The following is a 27,011-nucleotide window of genomic DNA, read 5'->3' as shown; positions in this document are numbered from 1 at the left end:
GGGTTATCAATACAGCTTCATTACATAAACATCACAGCTGATCATTGCAGCCTGGGACTAAAGTGACATCCAGACATCTTGACCAGAAGTCAGAGGGCAGACAGGTTCGCCTGTAACTAGAGGTCGTCCTTAAGTCTGATGCCCTTAAGTTGGAGACTGCCTGTATAGAATGTATTTTAAACTGATGTTTTACAGTTGCACCAATCCTGGTGGTCGCTTTAGGATCATACATAGGACCGAGAAACTGAAAGCCATTTTTCAGGAGACTTGTTACCAACATATCTTCACTATATTAATTATAAACTTGGCTGCAGTTTTATTTTTTTCCATGAAGTTCTCCCCAGACAAACTGCCACATTTTGAACCCAAACACTCCTTTTCAACAGCTTTTAGAAGTTAATATTGTTTGACATTGTTGGATAAAGGGATTAGGTGCTTGTTCTGGTTTATTGCTGAGAGGAGGGAATCAGTCTGGATTAAGGATGCTCAGAACACGCAGTGAGCAAGTCCAGAGAGCAGTGCGGAACACAGACAGGAAAGGCCACAAGCATGGCAGCTTCTGACATATCGTGCACGTTGTCCAAACCAAAAATCTCACTCCATCACACATTATTTCTGCTTGTTTAGGCTCAAGAAGAATGAATTAGTCTATTGGGTTTATTCTTAGAAATATGTCAGGGTATGTTCAAAAAGAATAGTCAAAATATTGGTGTGTCACACCTGAATATTTTCCAGGTCACATTCATTATAATAAATTCTCCTCTCTCTGTACGGATACCAAGGCTTGTTACAGTTGGTCTAAGTTCACATCTCTGTTGACTTACCGTATATACTCTAGTATAAGCAGAGGTACCCAATTTTACCACAAAAAAATGAATAAAATATCCACAACAGCGCGCCCCCCCCCCCCATAAATGTAATGCCCATCGGTTCGCCCCATAAATGTAATGTCCAGCATGCCCCATTAATGCCCCATTAAAAAGTTAATTTAGAACTCTCTCCGGCGTCCCCCGCGTCCTCTGCTTCCCGCAGGACATCTGCCGGGCTTCCTTTGCCGCAGCGTAAGAGGAAGCATAGGTGCCAGGTTCTCCAGATGTTCGTTCGATGCTCTTCATCTAGGTGTGTAGAATCTCGTGCACTGCTGTCACACAGGTCTATTTTGGACACTAAACCACAGGTCTGTAGTGGATTTAGGGTTGGATATCAATGACAACAGGTTTTTTTATGTTTTACTTCACACAATTGGAGGAATCCAAACCCACAAAAAATTTTCTTTGTAAAAATGGAATTCTATATATTTCCTGGTCCAAGCCAAAAAGGAGGAAATGTGTATAATTTGATGTTTTCTGGTCTGGGGCCATTCAGCATGTTCCATAATAGTGTGTTATTATCAAAAGTGCTTCCTATAAAAGTGGACGTTATTTGATAGGGCTGATAGGAATTACAGATGCTGCTGTTTTATGAATCAATAAAAGTGTTCCAATACAGCTTATTTTCTGATGAGACCTTCTCGCTGTTAGTGGGTTATGTGTCATTTACGTATGTTTTTTGATATCTATACCTGCAGTAACAGGATACATATCTGGTTTGGTCATGTGATGAAAATACAGTTATTGCTAGTTATATACTGATAACACTATTAAACTCCAGAGTTGCTAACCTCAAGATCATAAGGGGAATTTAAAGGAAATTTACCAACAAAAATAGGCATGATAAACCAGGGCTACTCATGCACATTTTAATTATGCTAATGAGCCTAAAGTACTCTGGGGGGTATTACCAGAGCCCCTCCCTGCTGCATCCTCATAGGCTGTTAAATGTCTCGCCCCACTACTCCATGGCAATTTTCACCTCCCTCTTCCTGCTTTATTCTAATGGAAGCAGCACACAGTGAGAGGGGTGGGTGCTCATCACAGTGTAACAGCCTTGTGAGCCAGAGTCTTTATGGGGATTTTGCATATGATTTGTTACATGGTGCCACAGGTACATTGTAACAGATCTTCAAAAATAGCACGTCCTGGGTTTTTTTAAAAATACCCAAGGCTTTCATGGTGACAGATTGGCGTTCCCTATGACTTCATGGCGGAGCCACAATCACAGCCAAGATGGTGGTACCCATCAGCATTGCTAGTGGCATGCCACGGATTAACACTGGTGTTTGCTGCAATATGCAGCAAACACCCGGTCTGTATGGAGAAGGATCAGCCTGCAAGCACTCACCATACATCCCTTGCCCGACGAAGGTGTACTATTACGTTAGTTTGCGGCAAAGGCTCCCATGCAAAGACTTCAAACAAAGATCTCCTAAACTGTGGAGATCTGATTAAAATAAATATTTACCGTAATTAAGCAAGTTTTTTTATTTTATTTGTAGAAGAAACAAAAGCTGATATAGGTTTTGGTAGCCTATAAACTTTGTGCTCATGCAACACATAATATCAGCCTGTGGTTGACTGTTGACAGAATACATGTATTACTTTGTTATAAGTGATCACTTATGAGCAGAATCCAGGTTGTTGTTGTTTTTTTTGTTTTTTTTCTTACAGCATTGAGCTACATGCACACGGCCATTGTTTTTGGACGTGTGCTACCCCTTGTTTCAACAGCAAGCACATGTCTGTCTTTCTATAGAACATGGCAGTAGAACAGTAGAGCAGATGCGTATTTCTGCCCTTGTTTGTAACCCCAGGCAGTCTTATTTTGATTAGCATGTGAGCAGATTTCACAACAATGAACACTCAAGTGAAAATATCATGGGAGAGATTTAAGTGCTACTATACCAGTTCTCAGTTGTAGAAGCATTGATATAACCACAAATTCCGTTCCTGCCCCACGCCTGCGTACATTATAAAACAACTTTCTTGCACAAAACTATGCCAGTCAGCAAGTTGGCTAACTTCCTTAGAGGGTTCAACGCTTTTTAAGGCTTTTCAAAGAGGAATCTAAACAGGCTCCCATCCATAGACTTCAAGCAAAGATCTCCTAAACTTTGGAGACCTGATAAAATATTATTTTATTTGTAAAACAAAAATACTTACCGTATATACCTTATAAGTCGACCTGAATATAAACCGAGGTACCTAATTTTACCCCAAAAAAATGGGAAATCCTATTGACTTGAGTATAAGCCTAGGGTGGGAAATACATTGGTACCAGCCCATGCCATCAACCATCAAGCCCATAGTATATGGCCCCCCCCCCCTTCTCGCCCCGCCGCCCAGGAAATAGCCATTCAGCATCCCCCCCCCCCTATACAGCCATCCAGCATCTTCCCCTGGTGGCACTTAAAAAAAAAAAAATAGTATAAACTCTCCTTTCTGGTGTGCTCTGCAGGTCTTCTCCTCTTCCGTCGGCAGCAGCAGGTGTGTGTGCGCTGGCCGGCACAGACTTTGACGAGCTGCTGACGTCGTGGTCTGCGCGGGCCGGTGCGTGGACCTGCTCCTGACGAAAGAGGAAAAGACCTGCGGAGGGTGCCGGAAAGGTGAGTTTTGACTTTATTTTTTAAAAAGCCAAATTTAAGTTTTTCAGCACATTTTTTTGTTCATACTCTAGTATATACAGTATATAGTTTTTTGGTAGTCTATATATTGTAAACTTTGTGCTCATGCAACATATCATAGCCTAGCACAGTAAATTCATTACTTTGTTATAAGTGATGAAGTGCCAAATCCAGATTCATCTTGCCGTTAGGCTACATGAACATGTCCATTGTTTTTGGCTTTGTGCTACCTGTTGTTTCAACAATTAGCACGTGCGGCACCGTACCACTCTGTAGCCCGTAGAAAGATATGTACTATCTTTCTACGTCATATGGTGCCATGCGCTGTATATTCCTATGGAGAGGGGCGGGGGTGAGCTGCACTCATCCCCTGCTCCTCTCCGCTGCACCAATGTATGCCCGCTGTACTACGGTATGGCGGGCATACATTGTGGTAATGTAGCCTTATACTGCACCAGATTAATCATCCAGCATGAGGCACAGGGATTAATCTGGCGCAGCAGAGAACTATCTAGTTCTGCACCGGTCTAAAAAGTGACCCATTAATACAGCTCTCAATATGGCTCCTCATGCGCTCACACCACACTATGGATTGCTGCAGTTTGCTGTTAGTTAACCCTCTAATATGGCATATGTATTGATGCAGATCTTCATTATATAACTGTGCACAAGAATTCCCTTCCCTCAGCTAGAGTTTATAGGTTTTTTCTTTCTAGCTTTTCATTTTCTGTATCTTGGCAGTCTTAAATCTTCATAATGGTTTGAGCATTAGTGATCTGAATGTGAAATGCTTTTGAGAAGCTAATTCTTTATGGTTCATTGCTGATTTTACCAGCTCTGCTTTCTTTCTTTTAGATATACAGACGAGGTTGTACCCCGGCACCCATGCCTGAAACTTATTAGTAACTGTGAACAGATGCTTTCCAGCCACACGTCTCGTCGCCTGATAACAATGGAAAAGGTGAAGCAGTTTGAGGTGAGAGAGCTTACAGAGGGCACAGGTTGGGTAGAGGATATATTTTCATTTTTTTCCATATTGTAGAAACGTTTGGTTTAGTAACCAGGAGAGGACAAGCTGTAATATTTATATAATTGTTTACTGGCAACTATTTAGGAGTTTATTTTACATTGCTTCTCAATTTCTAACTTCTCTTGTCTGTTCGGTCCAACCCAGCCTAATAAATTTCACGTTTCTGTATTAGACCCAGTTCTAATCTCTATTAGGTTGCGTACACAGGTTCTGGTAGACGTGCAGCTTGTTACTGATGATTCAACTGAAATTGAAACATATAAGCTATCAGGCCAAGCTCCTCCCCATTGTAGTTGACTTAAGTTTTTAAACACCAGTCAACTGGAATGTGTGAACGTAACCTTGGGTCTATAGTTTTTTTTCCAGTTTCCAAACAGAACATGTGCCAGTCTTTTCACCATACCTTTCTTCTGTTTTGTGTGTGTGTTCAACGACACCTAGTTGAACCATAATACTTCCTTTACAGCCAGGAGTTTCTGCAAACCTACGGCAGCCGCAACACTAGAAATGGATACCAGTGCCGGATAGAATACAATTTTTTTTATGTTATACTTGCCCAGCCCCTAATATATTTTTCCCTAATTCTCGGAAAACCCTTTAAAGATTTTTGCTCCGACCAGCACCTGCATGTTTTTTGCAGGTTGATTAATTTCATTTCTTTACGTTTTCTTTATTACGCTCAGCCTTGTGATGGCGTCTTGAGAGATCCAATTATGAGCTGCTGACAAGTGGAGATGGAAATGATATGATATTGGCTGAGCAGAGCACCAAAATGGAATGTGTTCTACTTTATCTCTGAAAATAACTGTGCTCTTAACCTGTTCACCATGCAAGGAGTTGACCATCTGTAGTTTATGCTTGATTTGTCATAACATCACTGTTAGCAGGAACCCACTGCAAGGTCATCAAGTATTTATGATGTGCACAACAAACGACATCTCGACCCGTTGGAGGATAAAACAAGAGCGGTAATGATAAACAGGCCTAGCATTAACATAACAAATTGTGCTTGTTACTCCTCAGATTAACAGTGTTGATTTTGGCACAAACAAAAAGTTTGCTGTGTTTTCCTCCGCTTTAAACCCTTGGCACTTGTTTATTTTCTCTCTCCTTCTTGTTTGTTATCCACGTGCAGGTCTTAAATCAAGTGTCTTATGGAACCGCAACATTCAGTAGTTTATTTCTCGTTAACCCTTTTCAGCCTACCTGTAGTTGTCGTGCGCATATTCCTTTATTATTCTGTGTCTACATTTGTTTTTATTGTTTTGTTATTTTATTATTGGCTGTTTAGCTGAGCAACTCTTTGTGGTTTGGTGTGTTTGCATTACCGCACCTGATCGTAGCCCAGAGACAAATGACTTACTGCTCTCTGGCAGGCGAACAGGCAGGTGCTTCTAATTCACAGACCAGATGGTTTGCAGATACTTTGCACATTGACACCAGGACTTTACATTGCACGCTCTGCTTTAGGGCACTCAAAGCTATGAATGACTTCCTCTTCATCATGAAAATCTTCTGCGGTGCTAGGATGAGACTCTGGTCTGGAGTGTTTCAGCACTGGATGTCTTCTCTGCAGAGACAGGTCATTTGCTATTGGAAACTCTCATCACAGAAACGAACTTTTCTTCTTCTTCTCAGAGCAATTTTAGCATTATGGCTGATTAATGCATATATACTCCATAAGTACATGTGAAGAACATTTATTACTGTTTTAATATGCTAATTTATTAAACAAGGAAACCTTAAATGTCACGTGGTCATAAGTATTCAGACGCTCAGTAGTAAGCAGAAGCACCTTTTGAGTTAGTACAGCTGTGAGTCTTCTCGGGAATGGTGCAACAAGTTTTCCACACCCGGATTTGGAGATTCTCTTCCATTCTTCCTTGCAGATCCGCTCCAGTTCCTAAAGGTTGGATGGTGAACGTTGGTGGACAGTTATTTTCAACTCCCCCCAGCGATACTCAATTTTGTTTAGATCCAGGCTCTGGTTGGGCCAGTCAAGGATGGTCACAGAGTTGTCCTGAAGCCACTACTTTGTTATTTAAGCTGTTTCGTTAGGGTCATTTTTTTTCCCGAAGGCGAACCTTTGGTCCGTTCCTGCATTAGTCGTCCCTGCATTAGTCGTCCCGTCCTGTCCCTGCAGCTGAAATACACATAGCATGATGCTGCCGCCTCTTTCACTGTTGGGATTGCATTTAATGAGTTGAGAGCAGTGTCTGTTTTTCTCCACACAAAGAGCTTAGAATTAACACTAAAAAGGTCAATATTTGTCTCATGAAACCATAGAATTTTATTGCTCACAGTCTGAGAGTCTTTCGTCTGTGTTTTTGAAAACTGTATACAGGTTTTCATATGTTTAATACTAAGGAGACTCTTCCGTTGGCACACTTTGCCATAAAGTCTCGACTGATGGAGGACTGCAGTGATGCTTGACTTTGTGGAATCTCCCTACTGCATCTCTGGACCTCGGCCACAGTGGTCTTGGGGTTCTTCTTTATCTTTCTCACCAAGGCTCTTACACCATAATTGCTTAGTTTGGCTCTATGGTCAAGTAAAAGTTATGGTCGTCCCAAACTTCTTCCAGAGACCTCTGGCTCTTAGAAACCATAACTGCTGCAACCTTGGCCACATCTGTGCCTTGCCACAATTTTCATGATTCTCATGTGCTCTGACATGCACTGTAATCTGTGAGGTCTTATATAGATGTTTGTACCTTTCCTAATCTAGTTTAATCAGTTTAATTAAACACAGCTGGACTCCAATGAAGGAGTAGGACCATCTCGAGGAGGATCAGAAGGAAATGGAAAGCATGTGAGTTAAATAAGAATAACACGGCAAAGGACAATTTTTTCTTGTTTAATAAATTAGCAAAATATCTACATTTCAGTTTGATCCTGTCAAGATGAGATTCAGAGTGTACATTAATGAGCAAAAAAAAAAAAGAACTTTTCCAATTTACTAATTGGTTGCATTGAGACGGGGTCTGAATACTTTCCGCACCCACTGTATTAATCTGTTTTGAAAAGGTGGAAAATCCAGTTGTTCACAAGATGAGTAGCAAAAGCGTCACTCACCGATGACTGTACAAAATTCTTCATTGAAAGATGCAATACTTGGGTAAAAGCAGAGTGTGATGATGGGCCATTTTGTGCTAACAAATTCTTTCTGAAGCCATTGATGTCCTCTCGTGGTCACAATTTAACCCCTTCACAGTTCATAATATATCCGTCAGAGAGGAATGAGAGATGTATGAAGAGGGCTTATGGGGTTTGCTGCATATTGCAGCTAACACCCGCCGCCTGTGCTAGCACCGATCATGAGTATTAACCCCTTGACCACCACCGGAAGATGAGATCACTGCTTCCCGATGTCATCAGGGAGCATTGATTGGTTGCCATTACACTTCGTCAGACCAGATGCTGCATGGTTTCTGAAGATTGGTTACACTGAGCCATTGGCTTATTGTAATTAACCCCAAATAGGGCAATACAGTAATAGTAGGCAGGCTGTGCATACTGACACCGTTGAGGAGAATAGCCATGACAGGGAAACGCAAACTGACGATGATGTAGGCGGGCGAAGAGAGTGTCGGCTTGCGCGTCATGCAGCAGAGCAGGCAGCAAGTCCCTACTGTGGGCGTGAATCAGTGCGTTGACGGGAGCCAAACAGCCGCAGGTTACAAATCCCGATTCGCAGGTCCAAGTAAGCAGTGGCTCAGCAAGGCAGCGGCGATAGTAGTAGTGCTGGCGGGAAAACCGTTGTCTCGGCGGCGTGGCAGTTTTTTGTTAAGACACCCGAGCGTGTGTATATGTCTAATCTGCGGACAGAAAGTGAAGCGTGGCCAGGGAGCTAACGTTGGCACCACGGCTCTGCGTCAACACATGCAGCATCACCATCCAATGGCCTGGGAGAAACGGGTCTCAGAATTGGTCCATCCTGCCGGCACAGCAACAGTAGCAGCACCTAGTAACACACATGCCGTTTCAGCCTGTCATGGCTCCAGCACCTCGGCTGAAGGGAGTTGTTTGTCTTTGACATCATCTCCCGGGCCAGATGCTCCTGCTCCTTGCTAAGCATTGCGCCTGCAGTCGTTGAGCGAGGCGATTACAAAGAGACAACTGTATGTGTCCAGCCATCCTAAGGGGCAGAAGCTGACCGTGCTCTTGTCCAAGTTGTACGTACTGCAGTCCCTCCCTTTCCTAGTCGTGGACTCTGCACCCTTCAGAGAACTAATGTGCCGAACTGATGTGGAGAGGGTCGGTCCTTGAGTTTATCGGTTTCTCCCAAGGTGCACGGCAGCATGGACGTGTGGAGCTGTAACTATGGTCAGGGCCAGTACATGCCCTTTACGGCCCACTGGGTGAATGTGCTTCCCGCCCAGCCACACCAACAACTTGAACAGTAGATGCCGCTTTTTCCTCCACTTTGTCAAACTGCTGCTCCTGCGCGAATGATCACCTCAGCCCTCCACAAGTATAAGTTCTGCTCCATAATACCACATGTGCAGGGCACAGCGGTGTCACGCAGTCCTACACCTGGTTTGCCTGAGCGAACAAAGTCACAAAGGGGGAGGAAATGCGCAGAGTTATACAAGAAGAAATCATGTGTGGCTTTCTCTGCGACAACTGCAAATCGGAACTGAGGTGACAGACAATGGGAGGAACATGGTGTCCGCGCTGCACCGAGGAGGGATGGTCCATGCATGGCCCACGTGTTCAATCTGGTTGTCAGCAGGTTCCTGAAGTCTTCCACCCATCTGCAAGACACTCTAAAAATGGCCAGGAAGCTGTGCATGCACTTCAGCCATTCCTAAAAAGCCCAGCCCACCCTCCTGGAGTTTTAGCGGCAGAACGGCTTCCCCCAGCATAGGCTGATATGCAATGTTTCCACCCGTTGCAATTCCAGCCTCCATACCTTAGACCAGTGGTGGCGAACCAATGGCACGGCTCTGAGCCCTATCAGTGGGCACTCAGGCTGTTTCCCTTGCCCAGAATTCACCAGACAGCACATATGTGATCCATCTACAGGAACAGGCCCCACAATTCTTCCTGTTCAGTGAGTTGTCAAGGGAAGCTCCAATGCCAATCTGAATTTTTCCTCTTCCTGTCAACGATATTGGTGTCCTCAGGACTGTTGAAAGCTATGATATAGCACAGTGCAAGAAGATTTGAATCTCTTAATGCTAGAATTGCTGTTTTGGCACTTTGCAATAAATAAGTGGGTCTGGGTTGCAATTTGGGCACTTGGTCTCTAAAAGGTTCGCCATCACTGCATTAGACCGTCTGTATGAACAAAGAAAAGCCATTAATTGATGCAAGCGGGCAGGAGCACTCCCCTGTGTAACTTTGATGTCAGCCACTTGCATCTCATGCGTGACACCTGCTGTTTGCTCAGGCCCATTGAAGAGGCCACATTATTTGTCAGTCGCCAGGACTGCGGGATGAATAACGTCATTCCACTGCTTCATTTCCTGGAACAGATGCTGTAAAATCTGTTTGGTCAGGGCACTGGAGAAGTGGCGACTACATATCATGGCCACATGAGTCTGGTGGGGGCTCATGACGACATTGGAGCACAAGCAGAGTCTGGTGAAATTAGTGGTTTTTCTACTCAGGTGACAGGAGAGGAGGAGCAGGAGCATCTGGAGGAGGTAGAAGATGAGGCAGATGACCCAGAAGCACCGTGGCAGTATACAGTGGAGATGGAGGCCCGGGAGTCCCTCAGAGTCCCTTGCGCAGATTGCCCACAGCATGCTGCTTTGCCTAACTAGTGACAGCCGAATAGTCAACATCCGGCATAGGGATGACTTTTGGCTCTCCACCCCCTTGAGCCCTCGCTACCAGTCAAAAATGAGTGCCTTTTTTCCAGCTATCGAGAAGGAGAAACAACTGCCATGCTATAGAGATATACTGTGCAGACAGTTGGCCGCTGCCTATGTGCGCCATTGTCCATCCTCTGTCATGTCTGACCAGCGGATTCCTGGCAGTCATCGCTAACATACTACTGCCACGGCTGCTGTGGTGAGATTGGGGGGGTAGGAGCAGTAGCAGCTCCAGCAGCAGCAGCTTAAGTCTGGAGTCCTTAATGAGCAGCTTCCCTCACCCGTCTTGTTAGGAGGGCAGCCTCCGCCAGCAGCAGCAGGACATGGAGAAGACCCTGCGCCAGCAGGTGGTGGCCTACTTGCACAGCACTCTATCACCCCAGGTAGAGGATCCACTGGACTACTGGGCAGCCAAACTTGATGTGTGGCTTCAACTTTCGGAGTTGGCATTAGAGAAGTCCTGCCGGCCAGTAGTATGGCATCAGAGCGGGTGTTCAGTGCGGCAGGGCCCATCGTTAGCCCAAGAACGCGCTTGTCCACTTGGAATGTGGAGAGACTGACCTTTTGTCAAGATGAATCCTGCGTGGATCGGCCAGGATTTCAACACACCAATGCCTCATGCATCAGATTAGATCATCCATGATGCCTACCCCAAACATTGAGAAATTTGTCTGGATTCTAACTACCTGCCTCGGCCACTATACTGATGCTGCTACCCGCCTGAAGCCACACAACTGCTGCCAGTTGCGCCTTCTACCTCCCACCATCTTTACCAGGGACTGGAATTGTCACCCACCTCCACACGTCATTGTACCACTTTCTGACCTCCTGCTGCTGCTGCCACCTCCACACTCTAACATTGTGCCACACTGTGGCCTACCATGTTGCTGCCACCTAAAAAAAATTGTCATCGTGCCACTCTGAGCTCATGTCGCTGCTGCTGCCATTGCCAAAAAAAAAAACCTTCAAAAGGTGGCAAAGACCTAATATTTTCAGGGAAATGGTAATGGATGATGCATGTGGCCTCTCTAATCTTCAAATTCAAAATTTCAGCTTCATATTCATTTCAAACTTCGAATTAATTTCAAACTTCAAATTCATTGTGCCACACTATGGCCTATGATGTTGCTGCCACCTCCATAATTGTTCAATGTTCCACTCTGTAGCCTACTCGTGCTGCTGCCAACTGACCCATGTCTCCTTGGAACACTCTGTGATTTCAATAATGCTGTTTTCCATTGCGTCCCCCATGACGGCCCCACTTGGAGGATGACCCCTTGACCTCTGTAGGGACAGGAAGCAGAGAAGTTAAATACCCACCCCCTGCATCTACACTCCAGTGTCTTCCTGTCCCTACACAGGGCAGGTTGTAGAGAAAATCTCTCCTCCGATCCTTCCATCCAAGAGGGACAGTGAGAGGGGAGCATGTGTGGCGCGGGGATCATCCTCTTACCCCTCCGGTCCAGGACAGCGATTGGTGCAGATAACCCTTCGCTTGTCGGCATTTTTGGGCCGGTAGTTCCGGCTCTGTCCGCGACCCCGCGAGGTTTACGACACCCGGACTTCAACAAAATGGCGGCGGCGTGTCTGACACGGCCGCCAGTGACAACTTCCGGTGGCGCACCGGAAGTGAGGTAATCTGTCGCAGAGTCCGGAAACAGGCGCGTCGAGCGGTAAGATTTAAATGTAGCGGGGACGCACAGTGATCTGAGGTCTAATACGTTAGGTGAACTCAGCGTTTGTGATCCTTAAACTCAGCGTTTGTGATCCTTAGAACTCAGCGTTTGTGATCCTTAAGCAGGGTAAGATACCTATACAATGGCGCTCCCTGTACAATGCATTGTGATGGCCAGTTTAGTAAAAACAACGCTGTATATCTTCCAGGATTAACATACCGGGCCATCTTTTTTGCCTTACCTCACGAGGCTGTGTGCTAAAGGCAAGTATGTACCATATACCTTATAGGTATATATATGTCATATTTGACACATGCTTATATATATGTGTATGTATACATAGGTGCTGTATATAACCATTGGCAGTATTGAATCCTGCACCATGGAAGCTGTGTCTATAGATCCCCCGCCTATAGCTCCTGTGAGTGGTTTCGGGGTGTCTATGTGTTACTGTGGGTTATATCCTAACATACACAAGTATTTATGTTACTATTTAATAGTAATACTGTTCTCCTTCTCTGTTGGTAGGAACCGAAAGAGAAGGAGAAACATAGAGATCCGAAGGATTTGCCTCCAAAAGATGCAGCAAAAAGAAAAGTCACCTCCCGCCTATGCAATATGTGCTTTAATAAGTTATCTAATGACTATAAGAAAGCCATCTGTAAAGACTGTATTGATAGCCTCTTAAAAGAGGAGAAAACATCATTTATGGACGAAATGAGAACCTTTATTAAGGGGGAGGTGCAATGTTCATTAGCTTCATATTTAGCTAATCTCTTGCCCCAGGAGCCTTTATCAAAAAGGCAAAGGGTAGAATACCAATCTGAGTCCGAAGCTGAGTCAGTTGATGATTCAATTAAGGATTCGATAGACTTAGACTCTATTCCATCCACATCTGCTGTTAAAATGGAATCCAGATACTTGTTCATGTCAGAAGATCTAGAGCCTCTATTAAAGGCCATGAGAGACACGCTTAAGATTGAAGAAATAGAAGAGCCAAAATCGATCCAGGACGAGCTTTTTGGGATTCTTAAAGCAAAAAAGAGACGGGTCTTTCCAATCAATAAAACCCTAAAGGATCTAATCCTTGAAGAATGGAGAGATCCAGAAAACAGAATATCTCTATCAAGAGAGTTTAAAAATCGTTTATCCTTTGATGAGGAGGAATCGAAAATCTGGAATTCCTTTCCAAAAGTGGATATCCCAGTAACAAAAATTGCAAAAAAGACCGATCTTCCCTTTGAAGATGCTATCCAACTAAAGGATCCCATGGACCGGAAAGCAGATAGTCTGCTGAAAAAAACATGGGAATCGGCCATGTGGAATCTGAAGTCTAATATTGCCACAACATCGGTGTCTTGTACCCTGTTTTTCTGGTTGTCTGAACTAGAAAATCATATCAAGGATGGTACTCCAAGAGAAATTCTCTTAGAAACCACACCTATACTAAAGTCAGCAGCTGCCTTTGTCGCGGACGCCTCAGCAGAGGGGGTAAGATTCGGCGCAAAAGAAGGGGCACTTTCTAATTCAGCGAGAAGAACGCTCTGGCTAAGACAATGGACAGGAGATTTCAGATCCAAATCCAAATTATGTGGCCTTCCTTTTCAAGGAGAATACCTCTTCGGACACGAGTTGGACACCATCCTCGAAAAGGCAGCTGATAGGAAAAAAGGCTTTCCTGAAGCAAAAGTGGGTCAGAAGAAACAGCCCTTTCGGGACCCAAAAGAGAAGAAATTCCCTTATAGAGGGAAAGGAAAGCAGGGGAAATGGAGTTACCCAAAAGGAGGCAGAGGAAGGGGCTTCCTCCTCAGCTCCAGCAACACCACCCCATCATTCAGGAAATGACGCCAGAGTGGGGGGAAGACTCCTAAAGTTTTATCAGCAGTGGACAGATATCACACGGAACCCCTGGATTCTAACACTATTAGAAGACGGTTACAGGCTGGAGATAACGTCTCTTCCTCCCCAAAAATTTTTCCTTACCAGACAGCCATCACCAGAACTTACTCTGCAGCTGTGGACAGAAATACAGAAACTACTAGACCTGGATGTCATCATCCCTGTTCCAGCTTCGCAGATAGGAGAAGGTCATTACTCCCCATTATTCTTAATAAAAAAAACCAACGGGTCTTTCAGGATGATATGCAACCTGAAAGGTCTAAATCAGTATATCCTATACAGAAAATTCAAAATGGAGACTGTAAGTTCAGCCATTACGCAGATTCCTCTGGGGGCATTCATGTGTACAATCGACCTACAGGACGCCTATTATCATGTACCAATATACAAGACGTCCCAGAAGTTCCTCAGGGTGGCAGTTCTCAACCCAGAAGGCCGGATACACCATTTCCAGTACAAGGCGCTGCCCTTCGGAATATCATCAGCTCCGAGGACATTTTCAAAAATTATTATCGAAGTGGTGGTCTTCTTAAGAACAAGGAAGATAGTTCTAGTTCCATATTTAGACGATCTATTGATTGTAGCAGGATCCGAACAGGAACTAATCCAACACAGGGATCTTACAATTACCATCCTCCGACAACTAGGCTGGATCATAAATTGGAAAAAGTCAAACCTGCAACCCAGCAGGATCCACTACATTTTTAGGCGTCTCTCTGAACTCATCACTCCAAATGTCCTTCCTCCCACAGGAGAAAAAATTAAAAATTGTTCAGAATGTGGAATTATTCCGGAAGAAACACGATTGTTCCATAAGAGATGTAATGAGGCTGTTAGGACAACTGACAGCATGCATCCAAGCAGTGCAGTGGAGTCAAGCACATACTCGCAGGTTACAAAATTGGGTATTATCCATGTGGGACAAGAACCCAGCTCATCTAGACTGGAAAATAGAAATTCCTGCGGAGATCAAGGACGCTCTAGTATGGTGGACACATCCAGAATATCTGGAGAAAGGAGTAACCTGGCATCCATGGCCTCTGCTATCAATCCAGACGGACGCAAGTTTGACTGGATGTGGAGCAAACATCGAAGGGTCCCTTGCCCAAGGGGAATGGCCCCTATCCATTCAAAATCGATCTTCCAATTACCGAGAGTTGAGAGCCGTATGGGAGGCTCTAAAAACCAGCAGAGATCTATTAAAATCTCGCCATGTAAAAATATATTCAGACAACGTCACCACAGTGGCCTATCTACGCCACCAAGGAGGCACCAGGAACACCGAACTTCTTCTCCTATCGGAGAAAATCTTCAGTTGGGCAGAAGACAACGTGTTATCCCTATCCGCAGTCCATCTGAAGGGAGAAGAAAATGCGGTAGCGGACTACCTCAGCAGGAAACACATCAACAACAGCGAGTGGTGCCTAAACAACGAGGTTTTCGAGCAGCTAACCCAAAAATGGGGAGTCCCAGAAATAGATCTGTTTGCAACCCGTGCAAATTCAAAGACAACCTTTTTCTTTTCGCTAGACGGTTCAACACCAATGAACCAGCTAGATGCCTTCAGACATCCCTGGAATGCAGCACTAATGTATGCCTTTCCACCTGTTCCAGTAATTCCAAAAGTGGTTCAAAAAATCCAAAAGGAAAGAGGGAAAGTAATTCTAGTGGTACCCTTCTGGCCAAAGAAGGTATGGTTTCCATCCCTCAGGAGGCTAGCCCTGGAAGAACCGGTTCACCTTCCTCCTCGTACAGACCTATTATTCCAAGGACCAGTACTGCACCCCAATCCCCAGGCTCTCCAGTTGTCAGCTTGGATCCTGAAGGGGAACTACTAAGAAGCAAAGGCTTGTCTCACAAAGTCATATCGACCCTAAAGGCAAGTCGGAAACCTATCACTCATGCTATCTATTCCCGCATTTGGAATAAATTTGTTTCTTTTTGTGGGTCTAAGATTCCTAACCAGAACTCTCCTAATATCTCTCAGGTTTTGGATTTTCTCCAGGCAGGTTTCGACAAAGGCTTAAAAACCAGCTCCTTGAAGGTCCAGATATCCGCTTTGATTCCTTTTTTCGATAATCCTCTGGCAGAGCATCAGTGGGTAAGGAGGTTTATAAAGGCTACTTCTAGACTTAAACCTACCATTAAAATAGCTGTCCCAAACTGGGATTTATCTATTGTCTTAAAATATCTAACTGGTCCTCCATTTGAGCCCTTAGACTCAAAAAATATTAGAGAATTAACATTAAAGTTGACCTTTCTTATCGCCATAACATCGGCCAGACGTTTGGGGGAGATTCAGGCATTGTCCATCAAAGAACCCTACTTAAAAATATCTGAAGACAGAGTAACATTAACACTTGATAACAATTTTATCCCAAAGGTTTCCTCAAGTTTCCATCTAAGCCAGGAAATTATTCTGCCTACGTTTTGTCGAAACCCGAAAACAACAAAAGGAAGAGAATGGCACTCCCTTGATGCCAGGAGAATCCTTCTCTTTTACCTGGAAACAACAAAACCATGGCGAAAAAACTCAAACATCCTTCTGCAGTTCAGCGGGAAGAACAGAGGGATAAAAGCTTCAAAATCCACTCTAGCAAGGTGGATCAAGACTGTTATCAAGAATGCTTACGTAGCCCAGAATATGTCAATACCTGAAACAATTAGAGCACATTCTACACGTGCCATGGCAACCTCATGGGCTGAAAAAAGGGGAGCTTCCATAAATGAAATTTGTAGGGCAGCCACATGGTCTAGCCAGTTGACATTCGTAAAACACTATAGGTTAGACCTGCAAAACACGAATGAATTAGCTTTTGGTAGAAAAGTACTACAAGCTGTTGTCCCTCCCTGAAATATAATTTGTTATGTCTCCAAGTGGGGCCGTCATGGGGGACACAATGGAAAATGGGAATTATTCTCACCGTTAATTCGGTTTCCATTAGTCCACCATGACGGCCCATATATATTTCCCACCCATGTATAAAATTCTGTACTTTACGGATTAATTGTGTGTGATTAAAACATGCAATAAAATGAGTTGCATCCGCTGCCGGTGTAGTTATTTGGTAGTCACTGGAGTGTAGATGCAGGGGGTGGGTATTTAACTTCTCTGCTTCCTGTCCCTACAGAGGTCAAGGGGTCATCCTCCAAGTGGGGCCGTCATGGTGGACTAAGGGAAACCGAATTAACGGTGAGAATAATTCCCATTTTCACCCTCCACATCTCTGACCCAATATCCATTGTCACCGTTTTTCTAATGTTCCCTAAAACGCATTGATAATTTACTGTATTCTGTATTCCCGATATAGAAACAGTCTGAAGAACTGCAATGAAAGTGGACCTGCTAGAGATAAAAGGTGTCAGTTGTTGAGATTAACCCACTAAAATTAATCATTTTTAGCTGGCTTTTCAGCTTACAATAATTACAGAACCCACGTTTATAGTTTCCCTTTGGAATTCCTTTGTCAAGCCACTTCTTGCGTGGAGCAGAAAATCTGAGGGATTTTCTTATAGTGGGGATCTGTCTAAAAGCAACCATAAGAAGAGTGTTAGGGATTTGACCTATTTTGGTGTCCTGTTTAAGAATATGCCAATTTCTTTGAATGGCAGAGCACATGATGCTCTTACAGGGGCAAAATTCTAACAACTCACACAAACGTCTTGATGACTGCTACTTAACACCATCTTAGGTTATACGTGATCAAAACTGATGACAAAGAGAAAAACTTGGCCTGCTGTGTATTTGAGTTTGACATCCTTGATTTAAAGGGTTTTTACCATTTTATGAAGTTCTTCACAGGATCAAGTATAACAAGGTGATTGATTGAGGGTCCAACAGCTGGGACCCCCACCGATCACTAGAATTCAATCCAATTCAAACTCACGGGATGCATGATCACCCTGCTGCTCCATTTCATTCTGTGTGAATGCCAGAGATCTCTGACCACTTCCATAAAGCATGCACATACTGCTGCTCCGCCCATTACTGAGAATGGGGTCCCCGTTCTCTGGAGATCTTTTATTCTTTTTCCCTTTCTGCTCTTAGATCCATTGAAAGCTGAATGGTTCACATTCTATTTTAAATTTCCATTAGTTCTCCTTAAACAGAGATTGTAACTGACACCCTAAATGCACATGTGAACTGGGCCTAAGAGTCCTCTCCATACTTGGTGTCTGCTATATTGTACATAAGCCTCGTGCTGCTAACTACCCTAATTGCTGCTTACATGAATGCTGCCATATTGGAAGTACAACTTGTACTTGTAACAAGCCCTCATACAGCTTTGTAAATGAAAACTAAAATGGTTATGTCACAAGTCATTAAAATATTAACGCAGGTTGTCCAGGTCTCTGCTTTAGTGAAATTAGGTTCATAAATATTTTTCTAATTTTGGTTCTGTACATCACCACAGTCAGAGGTCGCACTAACATTTTTCCAGAAGGGTAAAAATACTCCTCTCACCATTTTTGAGGAGTATTTTTACCCGAGGAGGAGTGCGAAAATTTTGGTAATACGCTGCGCACACTACACTCACCTTGCGCATACTGCGCGCACCCTACGCGCACCCTACACGCACACTGCGCCCCCTACACTACACTCACCCGGCCTTGCTCTTAAGTCCCGTCGGGATCACATAAACGCAGGCAGCTGCGGGCAGGTAGAGATGAAGCAGGACAGGGAGCAGCCGCCCCGCTGTCCACAGGTCTCCCGGGGCCTGCGATCTAGCTCCGGAGCGCTGCTGACACGGATCACTGTGTCACGTATCCCGCTGAGCGGCCTGCGCGCTACAGGGAATAATTGCCAAGCGTAACTTTACGCATGGCAATTATTTTGGGGGGTAATGGCGCCTCATCACGCGTCTATGACGCGTGGTGAGGCGTTAATGTGACCTCTGACCACAGTGGTTCAGAGTTCAGACTTTAAGTCTTAATTCAGTGCGTTGAACAAATTTGATCGGACAAATTAAATAATTGTGAATAGTGTTCCGATACTTGATTGAAAACTCTTTATTGGCAATGACTGCCTAAAGTCTTGAACACCATGGTCACCACCAGATATTGCTGTGTTTCCTTTTAATGCTCTATCTAGAATGCAGTGGTTTTCAGTTGCTTTTTGTTTGTGGGCCTTTGTCTAAAATGTATTCTTTAATTTACCTTGTATACTCTAGTATTAGCCAAGTTTTTCATCACATCATAGTCTATGCGCCACCAGCACGCATGGATCTGTCACTGCCGACGGGCCTGGATCAAGTAGTGGATTTGCGGATGGGGATGTATATTTTTTCATGTGCTTGGCTTGGGACTGGCTGGCTATATCCTGGGGGCAGGGCACTGGTTATATACAGGTGCTGGCTGGCTATATCCTGGGGGCAGGGGACTGGTTACATACAGGGGCTGGCTGGCTATATACTGCAGGGCAGGGGTTGACTAGCTATATACTGGGGTAGGCTGGGACCAATGCATTTTCCACCCTAGGCTTATTAGCAAGTCAATAGGTTTTGCCAGCTTGCTAGTGTAGATTCATACTCCCGTCTGTATAAACGGAGTACTGCCTCTGCTGGCAGTTAGCCATACTCCCTTCGGCAAACTGAGCACAGGGCACTCTGCTATTGCTACTTCTAGCAGTCTAACAAGGCAGAGCAAATATTACTTAGCCACTGCCCCTCTGCCATACCAGTATCAAGCTGGTGAAATTCTGATTGGGCATGGTGTATTCAGTGATGCGCTTTCTTGTTTTCCATGGGTGTTCTTTTTGCATTTGAGTTCAACAAGAAGTTTGTTTTAAAATTAGTTTTGTATGTAAACAATGTAAAACACTGGGTGCTCATTGTTGATCAAGCTGAGCCCGCACTGGGTATTTGCATTGCGTTTCTGAATGCAATGTAATCACTCTGTGTGAACGCACCCTAAACCCTTCATCTAGTTTTAATGTGGATACCCTCAAATGAAAGTTGCTAAATAGACACTTGGCTGTAAATTATTGCTGTATCATTTGTCGTTTATTCATTCATCTTTTCTCTGTCTATAGTTAGTACCTGGCCACGTGAATGTTTCCATCAGTAAATGGTACACTATCATACATTGAGGGCTGTCAGTCACCACCAGCACACACACACACAGATAACTGCTGATCTCTGATGAGATTAGATTGCTGTTCTAGTTGTACAGTCACTTTGTAGCACTGAACGGTGTGTCTCTGTACAGGTTCTGTTCATGTAATATGTGAAGTAATGCAGACTATTGCTGTTTTACTATCTCTGTATGTACTTGTTCCATGGATATAATGCAGTGCAGTCATTAATCATTGTAGTTATGCAATTTAATTGTATGGCAGTTTTTCCCCTGTGGTTTATACTCCTGTGACTCCTATCTTAATAAATAGTCTATTATAATGGTGATTAAGGGAAAAGTAGTAGATTGGTTGTAGGCATTCTTTTTCTAGATGTCATCCTTGAGCCATTGTGTGGAGAATAATCCTGTAATATTGCTCTTATTATCTCTAATACCATGGAGCTCCGTGGCACTGCAGACATATATTTGGGGGGCCACTACACTTGGAGGCATTAACCCTCTTTAGGTTGCCAGAGCCTGATTTGGCTGTGAAAAGAGTGAGATTTATATAACCTCCTAGGTAATTGACTGCACTACTTAACTGCAGTAGATTTAAGCATTTGTTTTCACCACATTGTTTGGAAACCATTCACTTAGTATAGAAACCCTCTCTTCTGCCTTATGTCAAGATCTGAATCTTTAGACAGGCTTTGGAATTGGCTCCCAGCGGTGATCCTCCCTCACACTCTCTAATTTCACAGTTGTTGATTTGACTGCAGGATAAAGCTGTTATTCAAGACTTCGTTTCCAGCTCTTCTCCTAATCCACTAAACAGGGAATTATGTCTGCTGGGCTCTAAGAGGCTTTTTTTTCTTTTTCCTTTCTTTTTTTTTTTTTTTTTTTTTTTTTTAAATCTAAAGCAATGAAAATCTGCTGAATGCGTTTGTTTTGGATCATTCAGCAAGTGTTTGCTCCCAATTATACAAAGTTTAAACAAGGGATCTTGTATATTTCTGTCTGCTGTAGATTGTTAGCTGAAGTGGTTCCTGTCTCCTCACACCTGGGACTTATTTTCCATCCACAAGCCGTAGATTATCTTTCTAAGGTCCCAACATATCATTGTTGGATTGATAGAGGAGTCAATAAGAGAAAACAAGTATTCTTGAACATATTGATTAAAAAGCAGAGCTTGTAATACTGATATTAAAACGGTTCTACCACAATGGATAGTTCTCTCCCAACTACTGGATAGAAGATACAGAGGGTCAGAGTGTTCGGACCCCACATTGATGTGACCAAAAGTCTCCATATAAAATGGAATACAGGTGAACTTGCTACATATGAGGGACTTTCATAACCTGGCTGTCAAAAATCCACTATCCGGTGGGCAAGGTATAAATGTCTGTTGTGGGACAGCCTCTTTGAAGTCATCTACAAGAAGCTGGATTTTTTTTTTCATCTTGATCTCTCAAGGGAATGAATATGATACAAAACTGTCAGTCACTTCTTACTGTATAATGAATTTTTTGTCAGCGTATATGCCTATATCTGAGAGTATTGGTTGTGTGCTGGTTATTGTAGCCTGTAGCCAAATAATATATCTCCATATTGTCAGCATTTGATTAAAGCCTGCAATTTGGATGAAAAAGAGTGCTAATATAACAGAGTTGTATAACAGAAAATATGATGAGATGTATCAATGGCTAAATAATTATATTGTGTTCATTTTCATAAGTTAAGTATGTAAAAAATAAACTAGTTCTGTATTTGTCTGTTAATAGTATGTATAACATATTTGCCTACATGATGCTTCCAGACCAGTTGCTTGGATGCCACATGTGGCTCTTGGTAACTACAGATACTACTGTGACATAGAAGAAGGCATCATTAGGATTTGGCATAATAAGAGATGCCGTCAAATTTAAAAACAAATTACCTGTTGCTATGTGAAGCTTGGTGAAAACGGTGAGTAGTGAAAAGTAGTCACTATGTTAGTTTTTCAAAGCCGATTTGCATCAGTTTGGCATCCTTTTTTCATGGATCCTCATAAAATATAGTTTGCGTGAAACATGTAAATGGTTTTAACTGTGAGATGCTCTACACTTTAAATGGATGTGCGATCCATAAATCCATTGCCACAAACCGCCCATGTCTGCTGGCACAGATAGTGGGTGTTAATCTTTTGAATGTCAGCGGTATTCAAGCTGCCATCTTGGAACTGAAGGGCTTGTCATTTGCACAGATCTCTTATAGTTTGTCTGTAATAGACTGATACAGATCATGTGCAAAGCTGCAATACAGTAGCATTGCAGTTTATAGCAGGAGGTATCCAAACCCCTCTGGATAAAGTACCCCAGGGGCGACTGAAAAAAAGTAAATGACCTAAAAGTGCAATTCACCCTATTTCTATGGGGTAAACATGCATTTAGTTCAGATATATTCCATTTGTTAAACATGACATGAGCCCCGAGATTTAACGCATTGCAATGGCTAAAGAGATATTTGCCTTATTAAACAGTTTCTATCCTGTGGTCCTACCAGGCCTTGTCAAAAGGCATGCACTCTGACCCTTTGGGCTGCTGAGCTGGCTGTACCATTAAATACACAAAGCAGGGGAGTATGATCTGATGTACCTCTAGTCAGGTTCTGTATAGATTTCAACCTTGCAGATCCCAGGATGTAGTCTAGCTGTGAGTTATAAGAAGAGCTGCAACACAAGGAGTTGTAGGGAATTTATATATCCAATAATTTAACCATCCCGTTTCCTCCAAAAAGGATTAAAGGATGGTAGTGGCGTGGAGGAATGGGGAGACAGGTTCCCTGAGATCCAGTTTTTGGTGAGAGGCAAAGTACCACCTGTTGTATCTGAAGCTGCCTGTTACCTAGAAAAGATGTGAGGGAGAGTATATTTACACTGTGTGTGCTGCATTCATTTACTGTCTGCAGTGAAAAAGATCGGATGCATACTTTAAATTGAGTCTTAAATAATCATAACACCAAATAATGTTACTTTATGTACCAACTCTATATTTGACCATCTAAATAAATGCCTGGTAGAGGTTAATCCACTGCATTATAATTCATACCATTGTCTATTGACTTTCTTTGCAGAAACGCTGTAACTTGATGTTTTTTTTTGTTTGTTTTTTGTGCACATTTTTAGGACAAGGACCAGTTTGCACATCTGGAGGATGGACAGTATTTACTATACCAAGGTCACAATTCTTTTCGTGAGAAGTATTTTAGCGGCTTGACAAAGAGGGTTGCTAGAGAAGAGCGAGCCAGAGCTGAGGAGCAGAACTGCTGTGATTTCAGCTCTACTAAAGAGCAGCCTGGTGTCTGACATCAAGTATTGTAAATGTGGCGCATCTCATGGATGCAGCTGAGATTACAGTCTCACGTGTGAGGTGTAATAAGCCATCTCCCTTACTACTCTGCATTCTCAGCTGTACATAACTGACAGGTGTGTGTGTGGGGGCGACACATACTCTGCTCTATTTGCTGATTCTTTACCTCCAGCGATCTTGAGGGTCGACTAACCATGTTTACTGTTTGCGATTTGTATGAAACAACGTGGCTGACCACCATTCCAATCTACACAAGGACTTGTCACCTGCCTTTGACCCTGTGGTGTGCACCCACTGCTGTGAAGGGTTATGAAGGGGTTAAGCTAACATAGAACTGTTTCATATTCATTTGGAGAACTGCAAGGTTTCTGGTTTACATTCTCGTATTTTATTGTATATAAACCTGGACTCTGTATTTATAGTCTTTTTAATGGGAATTAGCACCGCTAAGTGGCCACAGAGCTGGAGCTCACTGGCTGCCGCGTCTGTCTTTCACAGAAGGAAGTTGCACTGTTTGCTTTTCAGTCTCCAACCTCTGGAATTTGTTCTTAACATGTAAGGGTGATGAAGTGTCCCTCATTAGGGAGATTGCTTTCATTTGTTATTGTTTGTAATTGATCCACATTAAACACACACAATCTTGCTTTGTCTTGTTACAACAGTGTTGCATGCCGAGGCCCTTTGTGGTTTGTTATTGGTCTGACCCTGGCCAGTTATGTTACACCCAGAGGACTTGACTGAGGCTTTGGAAGCGGTGGCATTTTGTTGAGCCTGTCCACATCTGAAGCTCATCTGTTCTTTTTCATTTGTTTTTACATTCCTGCAGTCCGGCTTTCTCTTAAGACAACTGACTTTATGTTGTTTTTTTTTTAACTTTCTTTTATTACTCACAACCTAAAAGACATTTTTTGTGGAGCCATAACAAATAGGTGTTTGACTCCTCTTGCATCTGCACTGAGATAGTGTCTTTTGAAATTGAAGCTGTGTTTAGACTTGTGTTTCTTTATTATTGTTCTGTGCTAACACTGCTGATTTTACCTTGTCACCCTTGGGAAGATAACTGTAAAGATGAATCACTAATAAATGTGGTCAGCAAGACCTTTTCTTCCTCACTTGGCCTTGTAATAAGGGAGGTGGAAGGAAGTGAAGGGCTCCAGAATCCACTATTACTGCTTATGTGCTGATGATGTATTCTGTGTAAACATGGGATAAACCTAAGGAATGAAGTGCTCCTGGGAACACAACCATGAAGAAGATAGTCTTGTAGATGGACTTCTATATGGATTTTTACATGTGACTGCCAAGTATATGTCAATTGTTTAGTTTTTTTTTTTTAATAAAATGTAATGTTATATCTTAATTTTTTTAGTGATCTGATGAATTCTACAAGTCCAAATTGGATATTTTACCCACTGTTCTAAAGCAGTGATTTTCAACCTTTTTTGAGCAGTGGCACACTTTTTATACTTAGAAAATCCTGGGGCACACCACCAACCAAAATAGCACAAAATGACACTAAACAGTCATATTATACATATAGTTAATAATTTAGATTCTAAATTTATTTTACTCAGTGTGAAACCTGGGCCTGTTTCGATAAACACAAAAGGGATATCCTGGCAGGAATGGTGGAAAGACACACACAAAGCTCTTCCTCAACAGTTCTCAGTTTCTCCCTGTTTTTAGTATATGGTGCTGATTATTATGTGGCTCATATACTGCAAAATAAACTGGTACAATGAGAAGTACTATGGCCATGAGGCCAGAGTACAAGTGCCAGCTTATATACTCAGCATATGAGCTGGTACTTGTAGTACTCCAGCCTCATGACTATAGTATTTCTCATTTTACATTTCTCATTGTTATATGCAGTATACTGCTGGAGTACTAAAAGTACCTGCTCATATGCTGAGTATTCTGCAAACCGTTCATATACTCAGACAAAAGCTCATATAGTCAGCATTATTGGTGGGCATTACCTTGGCGGTGGGCAAATGCGAGAGTCTCTCCGCTCTCAGGATGATGCGCCGGCCTCGGTGATGTCATTTTGTCGCGCGAGCTTCAAAGCTTGCACATGTGTAAGAAGCCGTGACTACACATCGCTGCGTATTGCCGGGAAACAAAACACAGGGGGCACCATAGTTTGGGGAACTTTCCCCGCGGCACACCTGACCATGTGTCGCGGCACACTAGTGTGCCACGCCACACTGGTTGGAAATCACTGTTCTAGAGGATCGATTGTATCTGATACAGAATGGCATTAACATGTCACCACATTTTTCACAAATACGGGTAGTTACTAGGGCTCTATGGGACCCTGTAACTAACTGACACCTTTATTTAAGCTAAAAATTATTCCCCTGAAATTCCCATATATTCAACTTTATATACAAGTTTCAAATGGTATCTAAGCATGGCTACAGCGAGTCTAGGTGGGGGTGGCCTCCTCAGGCTGAATCCAGCGGCTCCTCCCCATCCTATCTCTGTATGCATCTGTAATGTCATGTGACCAGGGTGACATCATTGCAGGTCCTTCAGCTTTTTAGTATTATATGCTTGGTGTACAGTTTTCTATCTCATGAAATCACAGTATATTGTATCATATGAAATCACAGCAGCCTGCAGGGAGATGAGTAGAAGTACATCCAGGCTGGTGTTATTGTTTTATGTAGTCAGATATGTACATGGGGTACAGTTTTCTAATGTTAAGTAGCTTAAGAAACTGATGACACCCTGATCACATGACATAAGGCCATGCTCCTCAACTCGCTCCAAAGATGCATAGATAACAGGCAAGATAATAACTCGGGTTCCTATAGAGCTCTAGCTCTAAAATCAGTCAATAGCTGTATTTGTGAAAAACGTGGTGACAGGTTCCCTTTAAATCGATTGGGATGTTTTAATGACTAGAACTGAAACACTTTTTTATTTATTTTTAATAAACAGTTTAAATAGTGTGGTCATGCTGCAAGTCTCAAAGTAGTTTGGAAACATTTTGTATCCCAGATTTACAGACACAATGTATTTTCTGCAGTGCTGCAATCGGTCGAAATGCATGAATTTTCATTAGATTTCCCTCATAGAGCGAGACTATACAAGCCTTGATTAAGAAAATTAAATGGTGAGATCCCATAAACCCAATAAGCCTTCGGGTCCCTGGGTACAGCTGGCACACACAATGCTTGCCGACGTCACTGTGTGCCTTCTGCATCGCGAGGGGACCCGAAGAGGCACCGGTGTCTCTGAAGCAAGAAGAGGACCTGCGGGGGGTGTCGGAAGGTGAGTATAGTGTTAATTTTTTTATAGACTCGAGTATAAGCCGTGTTAGGTTTTTTTCAGCACAATTTTTGGCTGGTACTTAAGTATATACGGTATCTAATTAGTATAAATTTTTTAAAAATGATATTTTTAACACTGTAATCATATTGGCATACAGTTACAATTGACAACTATTGCCCATGAGGTAGTTTATATTGAATGTATATATATATCAAATGATCAAAAAAAGCTTTGTTTTAGTTTTATGTTTCAGATTTTATTTTTAGGGAAAAATCTACAATTGGATTAGCCATTACCGGGAAATTGCACAAGATGGAAATACAAAGGAATTAGTAAACATAAATTCTGCAAAATATGGCTACCTGCACATGTACCAGCTTATAATTTACCATGAAAAATTGATGAT

General features: G+C 42.9%; 1 protein-coding gene across 3 annotated transcripts in view; it reads left to right on the top strand.

The window, feature by feature from the left end:
- Nucleotides 1–24,438, top strand: part of TRMT11 (tRNA methyltransferase 11 homolog) — a 50,082-nt gene extending 25,644 nt beyond the window's left edge. For all 3 annotated transcript variants that reach the window (XM_072141600.1, XM_072141601.1, XM_072141602.1), the window contains 2 exons: nt 4,355–4,475; nt 23,143–24,438. In XM_072141600.1, the coding sequence (XP_071997701.1) occupies nt 4,355–4,475; nt 23,143–23,322 (301 nt within the window). In that variant the 3' untranslated portion in view covers nt 23,323–24,438. The remainder of the gene's footprint in view (nt 1–4,354; nt 4,476–23,142) is intronic.
- Nucleotides 24,439–27,011: the final 2,573 nt, after the last annotated feature.

The sequence above is a fragment of the Engystomops pustulosus genome, chromosome 3 (genome assembly GCF_040894005.1).
Source record: "Engystomops pustulosus chromosome 3, aEngPut4.maternal, whole genome shotgun sequence".
Lineage (NCBI taxonomy): Eukaryota > Metazoa > Chordata > Amphibia > Anura > Leptodactylidae > Engystomops > Engystomops pustulosus.
This window is presented reverse-complemented; position numbering and strand designations above follow the sequence as displayed.